Source organism: Talpa occidentalis, unplaced genomic scaffold (assembly GCF_014898055.3).
Source record: "Talpa occidentalis isolate TD23 unplaced genomic scaffold, MPIMG_talOcc4v2.1 talOcc4.7, whole genome shotgun sequence".
Taxonomy (NCBI): Eukaryota; Metazoa; Chordata; class Mammalia; order Eulipotyphla; family Talpidae; genus Talpa; species Talpa occidentalis.
In genome coordinates this window covers 120766169-120782585 of record NW_023605083.1, presented here as the reverse complement: position 1 = coordinate 120782585, position 16417 = coordinate 120766169, and the positions used below count along the sequence as shown (strand labels likewise).

The following is a 16417-nucleotide window of genomic DNA, read 5'->3' as shown; positions in this document are numbered from 1 at the left end:
GAGACGGTGCAACTGCTGGATAAGGTCCACAACAAGACATCAGAGGTTCGAAAGTCATCCCTTCCAGTCTCCTTACAGCACTGCCTTGGCGCCGTCGGGACCGGCAGCAAGCCCTCGGACTCCCGAGCCGGGGACACCGGCGCCTAACCACCGACGGGCAAACGAGGAAGCCCAGGTGGCCCGAGCCGCGGGCGCGGGCGGCAACGCGCAGGCGCCAGCAGGAGCGCGGGGCGTGGCCGCGGCGCGGGGCGTGGCCGCGGCGCGCAGGCGTGCTGGCGGCGAGTCCCTGCGGCTCGGGATGGAGGGTGAGTGAGTAAACAAGCCCGGGCCGGGCGGTGGGGCCGGCCTCGGCACCGCGCCACCCGGGCTTGAGGGAGGGAGAGGCGAGGGGATCAGAGAATTGGGGGGAGGCGGAGGGGTACACTGCCTGTCCTGCCGGGGGCAACGGAACCTCCCGTCCCGCTTCGGAGGACTGGGGAAACGGGGTGACCCGGCGAGAGAGCCCCCGCGAGGACCGCGTTGGGGACCCGGAAGGCGGGGTGTTGGCGGGAGGCGCGGCGGGGGCGGGCCCGGCCGGGGAATCCCGTTGGAGGGCGGGGTGGGCTGTGGGCGGGAGCCCCGCTCCGGCGCGCGGTGGGCGGCGGCACCTGCGGGGGCCTGAGCGGAGCGGACTCGGGGGGACCCGGGGCTGTGCGCGGGAGGGCCTGACCTGGAGGCTCCGTTTGTGATGACTTTGGGGGATTTTGAGAAGGGGGTGACCGTGCCGGGATAAGGGTGAGGCGAGCGAGGCTCCTAAGGCGCAGAATGTTAGGGGGCTCTCACGGGGTCGTGCGGGTCACGGACGGTGTGCGCGCTGGGGTCCTCGCACCCCAGTCCCGGCCCTAAGAGGCTTGTCTCCAGATGTGGTCTCGCGCCAGTCCCTGCGCACCCCAGAATTTCCCCGGGGAGCAAATGATATAAAGGAAAGCGCCTGGAAGCAAGACAAGGTGCATCAGGGAGATGCCTTTTAGGAAATATGGGACAAAGTTGTTTCGGTAAAAAGTGACTGCTGAGAAATTGTTTGCGGGGTGGGGAAGGGAAGGGTGTGGGGGGATGTTAGTGCCGCCCGGGGAGCATGGGGAGTGGGCTTTGGATGGATGAAGTATAGGGTTGTAAAGAGGGTGGCCTGGATGGGGAGTTTAGGACGGCGCCGGGGGTGGCGGTGAGGGTGAGGGAAAAGAGCCGGGGTGTGTGCAAGGACGGCAATAAAAGTGTGGGTCTCTTCCTCTACATTTGCTGCCATGATGTCTTTGGAGAGAAAATCCTGCCCACCCACCTGCCCGGTACTTTTAAGTTTAGGAAAGCAGCATTGAATGAAGTTTCTAACCTGAGAAGGTGTGAAATCTATCAGAGGTGGCTGTGGGAGCTTGTTATTTTAAGCAGCGGAATTCCCGAGGCCGGGATGGCGTGGCATTGATAAAAGAGATCACTTACATAGAAGATAGTGTGTGTTGGGAGATAAGCTTTTTTTTTTTTAACACATTTATGATAGAGGAAAGGACCATTAATAAAAATATAGCGATACTCTGAAGGTTTATGCACAGTGTGTGTCACCGTGTGAATTAACTCTCCCAGATCAGAGTGTTTGTTTTATTCATTGATGTATTCTACGCACCTAAAACAGTGCCAGGCACACAGTAGGAATTCAATACTTATTTGTGCAATAAATAAATAATGGGAAATCTCTGGGGGTGGGGAGAGCTGGATCCCAGTCCTGACACTAACTAGTGGGCACTTATAATAGGTCAATCATGGTAAGGCACAGTTTTAAGACTCCAGGGACACAAATGATCTCTTCATCATGGTGTTATTTCAGTTTTCTTTGAAAGATTAAGGAGGCTGGGATTAAAAAAAATGAAATTTTATTCGTGAGAAGACCTTTGTGAGAAGTAAAGGGTAAGAAAATGTAGTTGAACTCATTCTCTTGTGCTCCTTGCTATTGAATTAGCATGCCTTTAAAAAAAAACTAAAATATTTTGTCTGCTTAATTCTTGAGATCTGAAGTTTGGCTTCCTAAACCTGTGGGTTACAGTTCTCGCCCTTGATCTGTGCCTTATGTGAAACATGTAACAATTCATTTCACTAAGTTTATCTTTTTCCTGTGTTGAACTGTGTTTAAAAAGTTTCTACTTTGTTAACTTAAAGGAAGGAAAAAAAAAGGAAAAGAAAACGTGGAGAAAAGGTATGATACCAGGCAGGTAGGGATGGAGGGGGTCAGGGTTTAAAAAGGAAAACCTGTTCTTAAGAGAGTACCTCCATCCCAGAAAAGCCCCAGCTTAAAAAAGAAATTTGAGAACTGTGTTTTGGGCTCCTTCCTAATATCTTTAGTCTGTTGTCTGTGGGACTTCACCTTGAAGTTGTGAGTCACTTAATGGGTAGTTGGAGTTCAATGTCTCTAACACACTTGCCTTAAGACTTTGAGACAAAAAGAATAAAAAGTCTTGCTTTTGTTGAATGATAGAGAATACTCGCTAAATATTAAACTTTTTTACTAGCATGAGAGAGGACCAGCCAAGGTCCGATTGTAGCCTGTTAGGGAATTGCTATAACTTTCCTGAATCAGCATTGTTCACCCTAAGAGCCAGCATTTCCTTGGCATCTCATGAAAACTAATTCTGCTTTGATTTTTATTACTGTTGTCTCCAGTGCAAATGACCTGATTCTCTAGGTAAAGCAATGTTAGAACACATTCATTTTATTTTAAATAAAATAAGTAATTTAAATAGAATAATTTCATTTTAAGTAACAATTCAGGCTTACAGCTACCCATGAGTAAGGCTCTTTCTGTGTGTATAGCACCTAGAAGCCCAAACTAACAAATGTAAATACCTTGGAGAAATGGGAGGGTATAAATTAAAGATGTACTTTCATAGATCCTAGTTGAAGGATCAATCAGGCTGTGCATGCAGCCACATGTTTGAATGGTATGTTGATGTCATCATTTTATTATCTGTTTACTAGAGCTCTTTGCGGAGGTAGGTTTGTTCCTACCTACCATTCATATTTCAGCTCCATCATGAACTGAAAAAAAATGAGATGGAAAATTTTAAAAATCTTGTGCTGCCAAAGCCTTACATAACCTGTTGGTTAGTAAGATTATTTATTATAAAGGAGAAAATCATAAATACATTAAGGTTGTCCCTAGAGAAGCTATTTCTGCAAAGGAGCACATTTATACAGATAAAAGAACTTAAGAGTTTGGAACTTTTATATTCTAATCTTTCCAAATTTAAGAATATTGTTCCTTAAATGTTTTATCTCCAAACAATTTCAGTAATGTTTTACCATTTCCAACTAGTGACTGACTACATTCTACTCATAGTTCCTTTGAAGCAATTTGAGATAGATTTTCTGTGGAAAGATTTCTATATTCTTATAGCTTGCTTTTCCTGTAGAAATTCAACATGTAAATAAGGTAGTTCTTATTTCCAATTATACATTAAGATTTTTAATTAAAAAATAAACTTTTATAGAGCATTTTTTGATTTACAAAAAATATATAAAAATAGTACAAGGAGTTCCTATAAACCCCTGTGTCCAGTTTCCTCTATTATTAACATATTAGTATACCTGTAACATTTTTTACAGCCAATGAACCAGTATTCATCATTCTGCTGTATTATTCATTCTGAAGTGACTCAAAAGTTTTTTTTCCAAAGGGTGAATTGCCTATGTATTTTTAATAGTAAAAGTCTCTAGAAAATAATGCATTGATTGTATCATCACGAAGACTTTTTTTTCCTTAATCAGTTTTATTGAGGCCAATTTACAACAGTAAATTCACCATTTTATGTATAGTTGAGTGATTTTTCATAAAAGTACATGGTCAGATAACCATCCCCACAGCCAAGATGAAGAACATTTTAATAATTTTGAAAAGTTCCCTTATGCTCCTTCTCATTTACTCCCTTTCTCCCTCCCCAGGCCTGGCAACCGCTGATGTGCTGCTGCCTGTCACTGTAGATTTGCCCTTTCTAGAATCCTTCCAGTAGAATGTCCTATATAAGTGGAATCACACAGGTAGTTTTCTTTCACATTGTGTGTTTTTGAGAGAGATTTTGCATGTATGGAAACTATTCATTTTTATTGTTAAGCAGCATTCCACTGTGTGTGTGTATGTATAGTATGTACATACTCATACACATATACACACACACACACACACACACTCTACAAAGCTTTGTATCCATTCACAAATCCATAGATATTTGTGTGATTTCTACTTTTTGGCTGTTTTCAATAAAGATGCTACATACAAATACTTGCGTACAGATTTTTGTGGGAATGTGTATTTCCATTTCTCTTGGATAAATAATTAGCAATTATATGCCAGACTTCATGGTAAGTATTTATTTTTAAAAACTGACAAACTTTTCCAAACTGGCTATCCCATTTTGCATTCCCACCAGCAATGTATGAGGATCCTAGTTGCTCTTCATCCTCACGAATGTATTATCAATCTTTTGATTTTTACCAACCTAGTATGTAATAGTATGTTGTTGTGGTTTCAATTTGCATTTCTCTAATGACTAATGATATTGGGCATCTTTTTATGTGCTTGTCATTCTGATATCTTTTTTGGTGACATAATCTAGTCAAAATTTTATCCATTTTTTTATTAAGTTGTTTATCTTATTATCAAGTAATTAGAATTACATAAAGTTGTATTTTCAAATTATTGACCAAAACAGCATATGTTTTTGAGTTTATTTTCAATGTATAAGTGGGTACAATGAAATCTTAAGTATTAACTTGGTACTAAGCTGGATATAAATGCTATTTTGTATGTGTAAATATCTAAAGAACAGATGTAGTAGAAATATAAAATATTTTTGTGTACGAAAATATTTTGCCCTTGGGCAAAATATAACATTTGGGCCACTGTGTCTCTGTTGAATCCATTTCTCTAACGCTGTTCTAGTAAATACAGAATTTTTCGTTTGTGTTAAAAGAAAAATCTTTGCAGTGAGAATTATTGGTTAGCATCCAGATGCTGTGAGAACCCATTTAATGGCTGTGTTTCAGGTGTTTATTTAAATCATATCTGTCTGTTCCAAACAGTATGTCTTGTCTTCCTCATACACTCTGGGGACTGACCAGCTGCCAAATAAAATTTTAGAGACATTGCAGACCTATTAAAAAAACAAGCAAAATAAATATTGGTTCATGGTCACATGAGGTTCAAATACCACTTTAATTGTAAAAGAAAGAAGTGTGACTTATTTTACATTGTGGCTTAATGGTTAAAAATTAGTGGCATTTCATGTATATGTGTATAGTCCTCTGGGAAATAAAACACTTGCATAAAATTAGAAATGGTGCCATTAATTGTTGGACTATTGTGATGTGTTTACTGTCATTTTTGACAAGACTATAGGAGATCAAATTTCAGTGATATCCTTTCTCTAATAAAAATATTGATATTTTTCTGTGGCTGTCTCCTTTAAGAAAACACACACACACACACACACACATACACACACACACAGTTGTGTTGTGGATTATGTTCTTTTCCATTATTTGATCTCTAGTTTTAAATGGATGGAGCAACCTTCCCTAAGCATACTGTTTGATGAAGGGAAATTTAACTCTGAAAGGAGTGGGAGAGAGATTATAGTCCAAAATCTTTTTTTTTTTTTAAGATTTATTTATTTATGCATACAAAAGCCCAGGTGCAGGCCAGAGATGCGGTGGGTGAGAAGATTCACCAGAGACAGAATGGGGAGCAGAACAGGCAGATGTACTGAAATACACTGCTAAGGGGAGCAGCGGGCAAGGCAGGAGAGGTCTGCTGCGCCATGTGGGTCACCTCCCTGGCCGGGGATCGAACTCATGCTGCAATGGCTGCGGATAGCTTCATATGTTGTGTCCTAACCCCTTGTACCACCAGGGAGTCCACCAAAATCTTTTTTTTAGGAGGCTATGGTGTCTCATTGAATTACAATCTATAACATTTGGGCCACTGTGTCTCTGTAAGGGTAACCCAAAGTTTCTAAGGCAGACAGTTTTATCCTGAATGTGAATCACAAATTCAGCAGGCTATTACTAAGCCTATTCAGGGCAGAAATTATGTGATCAGCTACTTAATATTGCATGTGAGTGTGGTGTACTTAATTTTAACATTCAAATAAAGTCTTTTCTTTGGCCCTACTCCATAGAGGAATGGGAATTATTTAAAGATGTAGGAGGGAGAGAGAGAGAGAGTATAATCTAGAGGATAGAAATGCAGTCTGCTTAATTTTGTTTTCAATTCAACACCTTAGCACTCTGATTTCAAATTCTTAGATTGTATTGTTGTTTCATTCCCTTTCCTTGGAGAGATAAGGTAGAACAAGGAATTCTGTTTTGAATGGTTTGGATCACTTGACTAAGTTAACAGTGAACACAGTCTATCTACTCCCTTGCTCTTCCTCCCTTCCTTCATTTGTCCTCTAAATTTAACTTAGTTTCATACCTATCCATTGGTTCTTCCAATGAGCTATTCAGATATGTTCCTCTTAAAAGTCCATGAGTGTGAGATATAATCATGATCTGATTGTGGTACATGTGGGTTAAGTTTTTGCTGCTTTCTAGTCTGTGCTGTCCTTATCCAGGGGTTGGGGAGGAAATAGATAATAAAAAATGCTTCTTTAGAAGGAATTGAATATTAAGCTTCAAAAGAAAAAACTTTTTCAGAAATTTAAAAAAACAAGTTCTGAAACTTTGGTTTCTGTTTAAATTTCCACTCTCTACTGCTCCTTATAATATTTTCAGAAATGTAAAATGTTAGGTGAAATGAATAGACCTAGTTCTTTAGGAAACCTGAGTAGTTAACATAGAGTAAGAACAGTCTTAGAGATCTTACTGAATTTTTACATGTATTGAATGTTCTTTCTCTAAAATTGTTCGGACTGATGCCTGGACCTAGAAGTTGTTTCAGAATAGTACTGTGGACTTAGTGATTATGGGACTAAATTTGTACACATGACTGAAGGATAGAATTTAATAAAATTAAGGCCCCTTCCCAAATGGCATCAAGTATTCGGACCTGACTTACTTGCAGAAATAGTGGTGCAGAGGTCTGGAAGTCTTTGTAGATCAGGGAAAGCATCTCACTGAGGGTATATATTCCACTGACTTAGTAAAACCGCTGTCTATTTTTTTTGAGAAGCTGAACGTTTGTTTTGCCTTTGTGTCTTGCTATTCCTCTGAAGAACAGAAGGCACATCTTAAACCCCGACACTTCCCCTGCATTCCATGAGGTAGGTAGAGTTTATTACAATAAGAACTTTCTTTAAAATTTTGAAACTTAATTCAAATACGAAAACAAATAAAAAAGCTATTTGCAGGATTAACATATTTTCTTTGTGTCTTTTTGCTGACTTGGAGATGAGACTATGCTGTTTGTCATATCCAACTTTTATTGTTAGTCATAAGCAAGATAAAGTTAATTTGGCAGGTACAGGTTTGTAGTGTGGGTGGATCTTTCCATGAAGCTCTGTGATTTAACTTGATTCTTGCTGAACATTTCTTCTAATTAAGATAGTGAGTAGGTTTCCAAATTTCCACATAATCCAGGTTCCTAATCTTTGTGAGAGAACTCCTTGATGCTAAGGTAAAAGCAAGGTCCCATAGGACAGAGGCTAAGCTTTTTGGTAATCAGATTGTGCTGATATGAAATCTTTTTTTAATTAACCTTTTGTAGGTTTGAGTTTTTTAAACTTACACTTTTATGAATAATTGCAATGAGAATGAAAGCATAATTGTCCATGTTGATTAGAGTTTTGGAAATGTTTTATTTCCAGGCAATAAAATGCTATTTCTTAACTCTTTCTCTCTTAGATTATAGCAAAATGGACATACCAAATCCCCCAACTTCCAAATGTATCACTTATTGGAAAAGAAAAGTTAAATCTGAATACATGCGACTTCGACAACTTAAACGGCTTCAGGCAAACATGGGTGCAAAGGTAAAAAAATAATAAGTGAAAGCTTACATATTTTAATATGTTGGAGGAGTTGGATTTATTTTTAGCTCTTCTCTTAAAATCCTACTACTGATTTTTAACTTGGCTTTGCTAGGCTCTGTATGTAGCAAATTTTGCGAAGGTTCAAGAAAAAACCCGGATCCTCAATGAAGAATGGAAGAAGCTTCGTGTCCAGCCTGTCCAGCTGATGAAGCCAGTGAGTGGACATCCTTTTCTCAAAAAGGTACTTCCAGGTGTCTGAGCTCGAGCAGCTTTCCTCTCTTTCTTCAGCTTAAGTGTTTTTTTTTTTCTTCTTTCTTTCTGTATTTGTGACTTACTAGAAAATAAATAAGGATAGTGTATATAACTACTATAGTCAACATTTAAAACTGTGATGGCAAATCTATAGCTTAAAGAATAACCTTTTCACCTAATGTTCTTTTCATCATGAGTTTTTAATAGAAAAACAAGACACTTACTGTCCACTTTCCTGGACTCTGAGCTCCAAAGCATTTTTTTTTTTTTCACTCTAAGGTACTTGATATTGGAAAAGGAATGCCCTGGATTATGGATAGAAGTACATTGATCAAATGGCTATCCCTTACTGTGAATTTAAAAAACATTGTCTCTTAGAGAGATAATATTTTTAAAATATAAAAAGCAGATGGTATATCAATTTTCTTTCCCACAGCAGAATGTTGCTATAGTTTCTATGCAATTCTGCTTCCCAGGTACTGTCCACATGACCTATGGAGATAAGTTGGTGTCACCGTCTTCATATGTTAGGTCTCCAGAAAAACCTCTTCATCCTCATCCTCTTCTCCTGGAAATTTCAGAGACCTTTAGCTTTGTGTATAGCCCAAGGAGAACAGCAATTTTAGATTGAAATAAACATCAGTTGAGCATAGGAGGCACTATGGTGAACTGTATGGAGGATACTGAGGTGAATAGGAGACCTGCTTTCTACAGGCTTAGAGCTGGGTGATTCCTTTTAGGAGTGATTTCTACAAAACCCTCAGCTTACTGATTTGTGAGATTAGAGGGCTACTGGGATCATTTGGAAAGGAACCTAGTTTTCTCTTGGATTGTGTGCTTGCCTTTCCTACTCATGTCATTGCTTGTATTTCAGTGTACCATAGAGAGCATTTTCCCAGGATTTGCAAGTCAACATATGTTAATGAGGTCTCTGAACACAGTTGCATTGGTTCCTATCATGTATTCCTGGTCCCCTCTCCAGCAGAACTTTATGGTATGTATTCAAGTCCTGTGGTGATTGGATAAACTGTATGATTTTCTGATACTGATATGCTGACTCTCCTCTTAGGGTGTATATGGTCATAGTATATGCAATAAAGTATGGACATGCAGGGTAGAGTGTTTTTGTAATTTATTCTCTCTCAACATACATATTGCTCTGTTATGGATATATGTCTGTTAAGTTGTTCTAACTTGTTAAATTGCATCCCCTCAGTTTACTTCTGAACTGATGTTGGTTTGTTTTTGAATGAATAAGACTGGGAAAAATTCAGTTTTTCCTTAATACGTTGGCCCAATTTTGTGTCATTATGTACAGTTAAATGCTCTTCTAATAAGATACTTGAGGTTTAAGCAGGTTGACAACTCCCTACTGATGAGGAATCCTTTCTGAATCCCTAAAAACATGATGCTGTGAAAGCAACTGAGATAACAAAGACCCATGTGAATCCACAGTCCTTCCATCTGGGCCTTTAAGCTGACTGGGATTATTATTATAGTTCTGATAATCTGTCCTCCAGATTATCATCTGTCTGGTGATAAAAGCTCGGCTGGCTGGATTAGGATATAGATCTTCAAAAAGGAGTTATTTCTAAAAGGAAACTTCAGAGTAATTTTACTTGATACTTGGGATTTAAGAATTCTCTACTGAACACAAACAAAAAGCAAACCAAAACCCATCAAGCTGATTGTGTATTGTTTATTGCCAGAAGATAGATATTCATGGCCTCTGCTGTAACTGACTTTAGGTTCCCATTGAGTGTCATTAACATGAGTTACAGTTTTTTGTTATGATTACAGGAGGTTAGTCTATATAATAGAATATCCAAAAATTTTATGATTGCTCAGTTTCTGTTCCAGATATTCCAGTTATATTGCAATTAGAATCCTTTCTTTTCACTTACCTATCTCTCTACTTATGAAAAGAATTAGAATTGGAGCCTTAGACTATTGTTTAGGTAATATTTATACCTATTTCACAATTTTATTTGGTGAATAAAATGAGCTAATAGATGGAGTCACTGTGAAAGATAAATGTACTGTCAAATTCTGGTGTTGGTGGATATCATTGTTAGTATAAAACTAAACATTTGATAGTTAATAGTCTCAAGTAGTTAGACTGAATTTTCCCCCCTAAGATTAGTTTTAGTCCCTTCCATTTGAGGTTTTGTTAGCAAAACAAAATGACCAGTTCTTTAAAATGCAGGAAATTCTGTGACCAAAGGCATTTTCAAGAGATTCAAACAGCAAAAGAGGCTTAGCAAAGATTCCACTAAACTGAAAAGCAGAGAGATGTTCATGGCTTCATGGAGTAAAAAACATCTGTTTTGTTTTCAGGTAGAAGATGAGACAGTTTTGTGCAATATTCCCTACATGGGGGATGAGGTGAAAGAAGAAGATGAGACTTTCATTGAAGAGCTGATCAATAACTATGATGGGAAAGTCCATGGCGAAGAAGGTAGTGGTGCTGAGCTCTTTGGGATAAAATTGATAGTGTGGTGCCCTTCTTTGGTACATCATCTTGCTTTTACCTGCTGCTTCATGGGGTATACATTGAAGAATATTTCAATGTCATCACATGGCTGGGAGTAAAAAAAAAGGTTGTTTCCCAATAAAAATTTAGTGGAATTTCTGGAATGATGGTTACTACCTCCCAAATTTGAGGAAGGAACCAAGACTGTAGGAAGAAGGCGCTGAGAAATCACACTGTCCCAATAACCCTGGCCACACAGGGAATAGGAAAGTCATTCCCCCAAAGATGAGTCAATCGTCATTCATCAAAGAAGGGTTGGGAGGACAGGTGCAGTGGAGACCATCACATGATACTGGGGCTATGTGGGACCCCATACTGGCTCTTTAAAAACTCTCTCTGAGGAAAGAGTTCTTGGTCACCAGGCTCATTCTTAACCTCTGATAACACCATCACTTTCCTGGGTGAAGCTTCCATCCTATAGGTTCAGCACAAGGTTGTCAGCAGTGAGAAAAACATGATTCTGTGATTTGGCAACTTTCTTGAGAGATGTTCTGGGCTGCCCAAATCTTGCACGGTTTGATATAGTGATGGTTCTTGTCCAGTGCTTCTCTGAGCACTTGGCAGTCCCAGCCTCACCCTTGGCCTGCACCATTTGCTGCTGCTGTCCCTGCTGTGCTTTTTTCACAGAGAACTAGTGCCTGTTGGATCTACTTCTGAGCCACTTGTTTGGCTTCTACAGTGGCTGTGTGCTCTCAGCTAAATCGCAACTCTGTGATGGCTACATCATGCAGAATAAAGCTGAAGTCCTTGTCCCTAGATCCACAGGGGTCCACTGGGTATTCAGTTTTGAGGCCTTGAACCTGACTGCCACATGTTTTATTTATTTATTTTTTTAAGATTTATTTATTTATTTATACAAGCACTGGGTACAGTCAGAAGCGCAGGAGGGTGAGAGAATTCACCGGAGCTAGAGTGGGGAGCAGAACAGGCAGAAGGACCGAAGTACACTGCTGAGGGGAGCAGCGGGCGGCAGGAGAGGTCTGCGCGCCATGTGGGACCCTCGCCTGGTGGCCGGGGATCGAACCCGTGCTACAGAGGCTGCAGGCAGCTTCGCAGCCCAGCACTCAACCGCTGAGCCACCAGGGGAGGCCCTGCCACATGTTTTAGCACCTTGTTGATAATGGATGACAACACTCACCCTTTGTAGTCTAGCCCTAGACACTGGGACATGCTGAGAATGTCCATGGCATCAGGTCGAGACAGTGCTTGCAGGAGATAGTCACCATTTGCAAATCTTTGGAGATGGGAAGGGAAAAAACTTGTTGGGGTCTGGCCCAAATGTCATAGGTGATGAGGTCCTGGAACCAGGTAATTCTGAAGTGAAATCCTTCAGCAAAGCTGGTGTCTTAAGGCACTCCACTGATCTGATTCAAGAAAGTGGATCTGTGATTTCCTGCAGATGCCATGGGCACCAGCATCAGCAGTAGCTTCAGCGCTGTGCCCATGACCTGGGGGCCAGAAGGCAGCCGTCCTGCTAAGTCTTTCAAGTTCTGGGCCAGTGTCTGATCCTGAGGCCCACTGCACCAGAAGTCAGAAGGGAATGCCAGCCTACCTCTGTCCCACTCCAGTTTAGGAATTGCCCCCTTCACAAGAGAGTCCAGGCGCATTGTGCTTGTGGGAGCTAAAATTTTATAATACCCTGGTTAAATTTAAAAAGGAATTTGTATGTGAAAGGATTATTTAGTAATTACTGGCTGATGAGAAATCTCAGTGTACAAATAAGTTTGATCTTAGGAGTTTCCCCTAAATCCATCCAAGACCACCAGTTCTTCATTTCCCTTTCTCTAAGAATAGCAGTGAACGTAATCTGTCAGCTATTTCTTTGATCCAGATATCTCCTGGATCTCCCAAAAGTTGGTTATAATATCCTGACTTTCTTAAAACCAGGTCATCTGGATTTAGTTGTAGTTTTAGAAAAGACCATCAGTGTCTAAAAAGTGGGGAGGTGAGGAAAGACTCCCCATAGATTTGCAAATAATAACATCATCTGCTTTTTTTTTTTTACAAGCTGCTGTTACCACGCTATTGAAATACATTATTTAGCTGCAGTGCCCCCTAGTGTTCAAAGACTTTCTCAACTGGTAGTATAACCCTATGTAGTGTGATTTTAGGAAAAAAAATGTTTTGATTCAAAGAAGTCACTACTTCCTCCCTCTCCTTGTCATCTTCCAAGTGGAATAAGGAGAACTTTCATCAGATGTAAAACTAAGTAAAATTTCATTTTATCATTCTTTCTCTGTCCCATTTATATATATATTTTTGAGATTTTGGACTATAAATGCAAGTTGACCCGTGCCTAAGGAAGTGAACTACACCAGTAAGAAAAAGGTTTTAAACTGTTTTTCCTGCTGTAGCCACCTGAACTGTGCATTTTTAAGAACTATTCAAGTTATTGTCAAATTATTTGTTGATTGTCGATATAAAAATGTACATATATTATCTACCTGGGCCTTGAGAGTGAATACAAGAAAATTTTCTAGAGCACTGATAAAGTATGAAATATCCACTGCCCATCAGTCTGATCCTTATGTTTCAGAAATGATCCCTGGATCTGTCCTGATTAGTGATGCTGTTTTTCTGGAGTTAGTAGATGCCCTGAATCAATATTCAGATGAAGAGGAAGAAGGGCACAATGATACCTCAGATGGAAAGCAAGATGACAGCAAAGAAGATCTGCCAGTAACCAGAAAAAGAAAACGACATACTATTGAAGGTAAGCTGCATTGCTTCCTTATTCCAGTTGGAAGATGACAAGGAGAGGGAGGAAGGAAATAATAGAGAGGTTTATTCCTTATTAAAATCTGTTGGTGGGCCTCCCTGGTGGTGCAGGGTTTAAGTCTCAACACTATGAAGCTATCCACAGCCACTGCAGCACAAGTTCGATCCCCAGCCAGGGAGCTGTCCCACATGGTGCAGCAGACCTCTCTTGTCTTGCCTGCTGTTCCCCTCAGCAGTGTATTTCAGTCAGTCTGCCAGCTCTGCTCCCCATTCTGTCTCTGGTGAGTCCTCTCACCCCCTGAACCTTTGGCCTATATCCCAGGTCTTGTATGTATAAATAAATAAATCTTAAGGGAAAAAATCTGTTGGTACTTCTCTTTGGTTCACTTAAAAGAACATGATCACTAAGAGTTCTGCATGTCTGTGACCTGGCTCAAGAAGAAAGAGATGAACTTATGGGCTAACTCTTGTTCATTTCTTTTTTTTTTTTTTTTTTTTTTCTTTTATTTCTTTTATTTTTCTTTTATTTTCTTTTCTTTTATTTTTTAAGATTTAGTTATTTATACAAGCCCTGGGTACAGTCAGAAGCGTGGAAGGGTGAGAGAATTCACCAGAGCCAGAGCAGGGAGCTGAACAGGCAGACAGACGAAGTACACTGCTGAGGGGAGCAGCGGGCGGCAGGAGAGGTCTGTCACTCCATGTGGGACCCTCGCCCAGTGGCCGGGGATTGAACCGGCGCTGCAGAGGCTATGGACAGCTTCGCAACCCAGCGCTCAACCACTGCGCCACTGGGGAGGCCCTAACCCTTGTTCATTTCTAAATATAAAAGTAATGTGTATGGAAAACTTGGATAGGGTCTCCCTAGTGGTGCAAGGGGTTAAGCATTACACTATGAAGCTGTCCGCAGCCTCTGTAGCACGAGTTCGATCCCCAGTTCGATCCCTGTCCGGCCAGGGAGAAACCCACATGGCGAAGCAGACCTCTCCTGGCTCGCCTGCTGCTCCCCTCAGCAGTGTATTTCAGTCTGCCTGTTCTCTTCCCCACCCTATCTCTGGTGAATCCTCTCAACCCCTAAATAAATAAATCTTAAAAAAAAAAAAAAAAAGAAAAGAAAAAAGAAAACTTGGATATAAAAATAGGGCCTTTCTAGTGGTGCAGCAGGTTGAGCACAGCGCTATGAAGCTGTCCACAGCCTCTGCAGCACGGGTTCAATACCCGGCCAGCAAGGGAGATTCCCACATGGCGCGGCAGACCTCTCCTGTTGTGCCTGCTGCTCACCTCAGCAGTGTATTTCGTCCATCTGCCTGTTCTGTCCCCCACTCTGTCTCTGGTGAATCCTCTCACCCTCCCACACCTCTATCCGGTACCCCAGCTCTTGTATAAAAATAAATAAATCTTTTTTTAAAAAGATATAAAAAATAAACATGTATGTAGGCATATATATATTCACAAACATACATATGCACCTAAAAGTAATTCAAAGTTGCATGTCAGTGATATCTCGTTTTTGTTTTTTTTTTAAAGATTTATTTATTTTTTTAATTTGTGTATTTGTTTATTTATTTATTTATACAAGCACTGGGTACAGTCAGAAGCGCGGGAGGGTGAGAGAATTCACCAGAGCCAGAGCGGGGAGCAGAGCAGGCAGAAGGACCGAAGTACACTGCTGAGGGGAGCAGCGGGAGAGGTCTGCTCGCCATGTGGGACCCTCCTCCGGTGGCCGGGGAGCAGCCGGGGATCGAACCGGCACTGCAGAGGCTGCGGGCAGCTTCACAACCCAGCGGTCAACCACTGCGCCACTGGGGAGGCCCGATATCTCGTTTTTTAAAGTAAATGTATACATTAGCGTGTTTACATATGTTATATGATGCTGGAATCATGTCACATATTTTGTACATGTGTATATTCACATGTATTAATTGTATATCGCTATGTATTTATTTAACGGGTAAGTTAAAATATACCATCCTGTGCCAATTATTTAGCAAAGGGGAGATACCAAAAGAAACAATTAAAACTTTTGAAATGGCAGGACTTGGGGAGAGTGGACTCTTTGATATAAGCCTCTTAGAACCATTGGATTTTTAAACTACTCTATTACTTTGATAAAAAAATGAATTCCTTTTTTATTTACTCTTATATCTGAGCATGTTTCCATTTGTTAATATTTAATGCATAATTGTACATTGTACTCTGTGTTTTTTTAATATAATTAGTCCAGCAGTATAATGTCTCCTATTATAGCAGAGTTCTCTGTCGTGTTCTCCAGCATCAATATGATAGGATTCGTCTATATTCAGGTCTCTCCAAGAAAATAGATTCTGTCCTGAACTCTGGTTTTTATTGTTAATATGTAGATGGCTCTGATATCCTTATTTGCAGATAGCCCCTTAGATCAGTTCAGGTAGCATTGATCTTTATGTACTGCAAAGCAGCCAATATTTAAATTAACAAAGCAGGTCTAGTTAAAGTGCTGTGACAAAAGAAAAAAAGAGCTTTGCTTGCATGTTGATAATAGCACTCAGGAGCTTTCTGTCATTTCTAATTCAGGCAACAAAAAGAGTTCCAAGAAACAGTTCCCAAATGACATGATCTTCAGTGCAATTGCCTCTATGTTCCCCGAGAATGGTGTCCCCGATGACATGAAGGAGAGGTAGGGAAAGCTGTCCTGCTCAGGCCATGTTGAGTACTCGGACAAAACTTTTATACATATCTGTTGTTTGCTTAATAAATAGCCTTGTTTATGTTAAGTCCATTATCATTTGCCTAGAGTTCTGATGCCCCTTATTAATTCTAAATGCCCCTTCCCATAATAAGGATCATCATGTGCTGGCATTTGTTAAGTCTGGGCAGAGAATTTTTTTTAAAGTTTTGCCATTTTTCTGCACCATACTTAATCAAATCTTTTCCTACCCTTACTATCAGA

General features: G+C 40.5%; 1 protein-coding gene across 4 annotated transcripts in view; it reads left to right on the top strand.

Moving 5' to 3' along the window:
* Positions 1 to 263: 263 nt before the first annotated feature.
* The window catches only part of EZH1 (enhancer of zeste 1 polycomb repressive complex 2 subunit), a 30935-nt gene continuing 14781 nt past the window's right edge, over positions 264 to 16417 (top strand). Inside the window, exons 1-9 of one of the 4 annotated variants that reach the window (XM_054688739.1) lie at positions 264 to 305; positions 3964 to 4059; positions 7238 to 7280; positions 7861 to 7988; positions 8101 to 8229; positions 9115 to 9234; positions 10578 to 10698; positions 13310 to 13486; positions 16042 to 16144. In XM_054688739.1, coding sequence (XP_054544714.1) covers positions 7872 to 7988; positions 8101 to 8229; positions 9115 to 9234; positions 10578 to 10698; positions 13310 to 13486; positions 16042 to 16144 — 767 coding nt within the window. In that variant the 5' untranslated portion in view covers positions 264 to 305; positions 3964 to 4059; positions 7238 to 7280; positions 7861 to 7871. Of the gene's footprint in view, positions 306 to 3963; positions 4060 to 7189; positions 7281 to 7860; positions 7989 to 8100; positions 8230 to 9114; positions 9235 to 10577; positions 10699 to 13309; positions 13487 to 16041; positions 16145 to 16417 lie in introns of all 4 variants that reach the window. The other 3 variants (XM_054688738.1, XM_037491405.2, XM_037491403.2) reach the window with 3 other exon arrangements.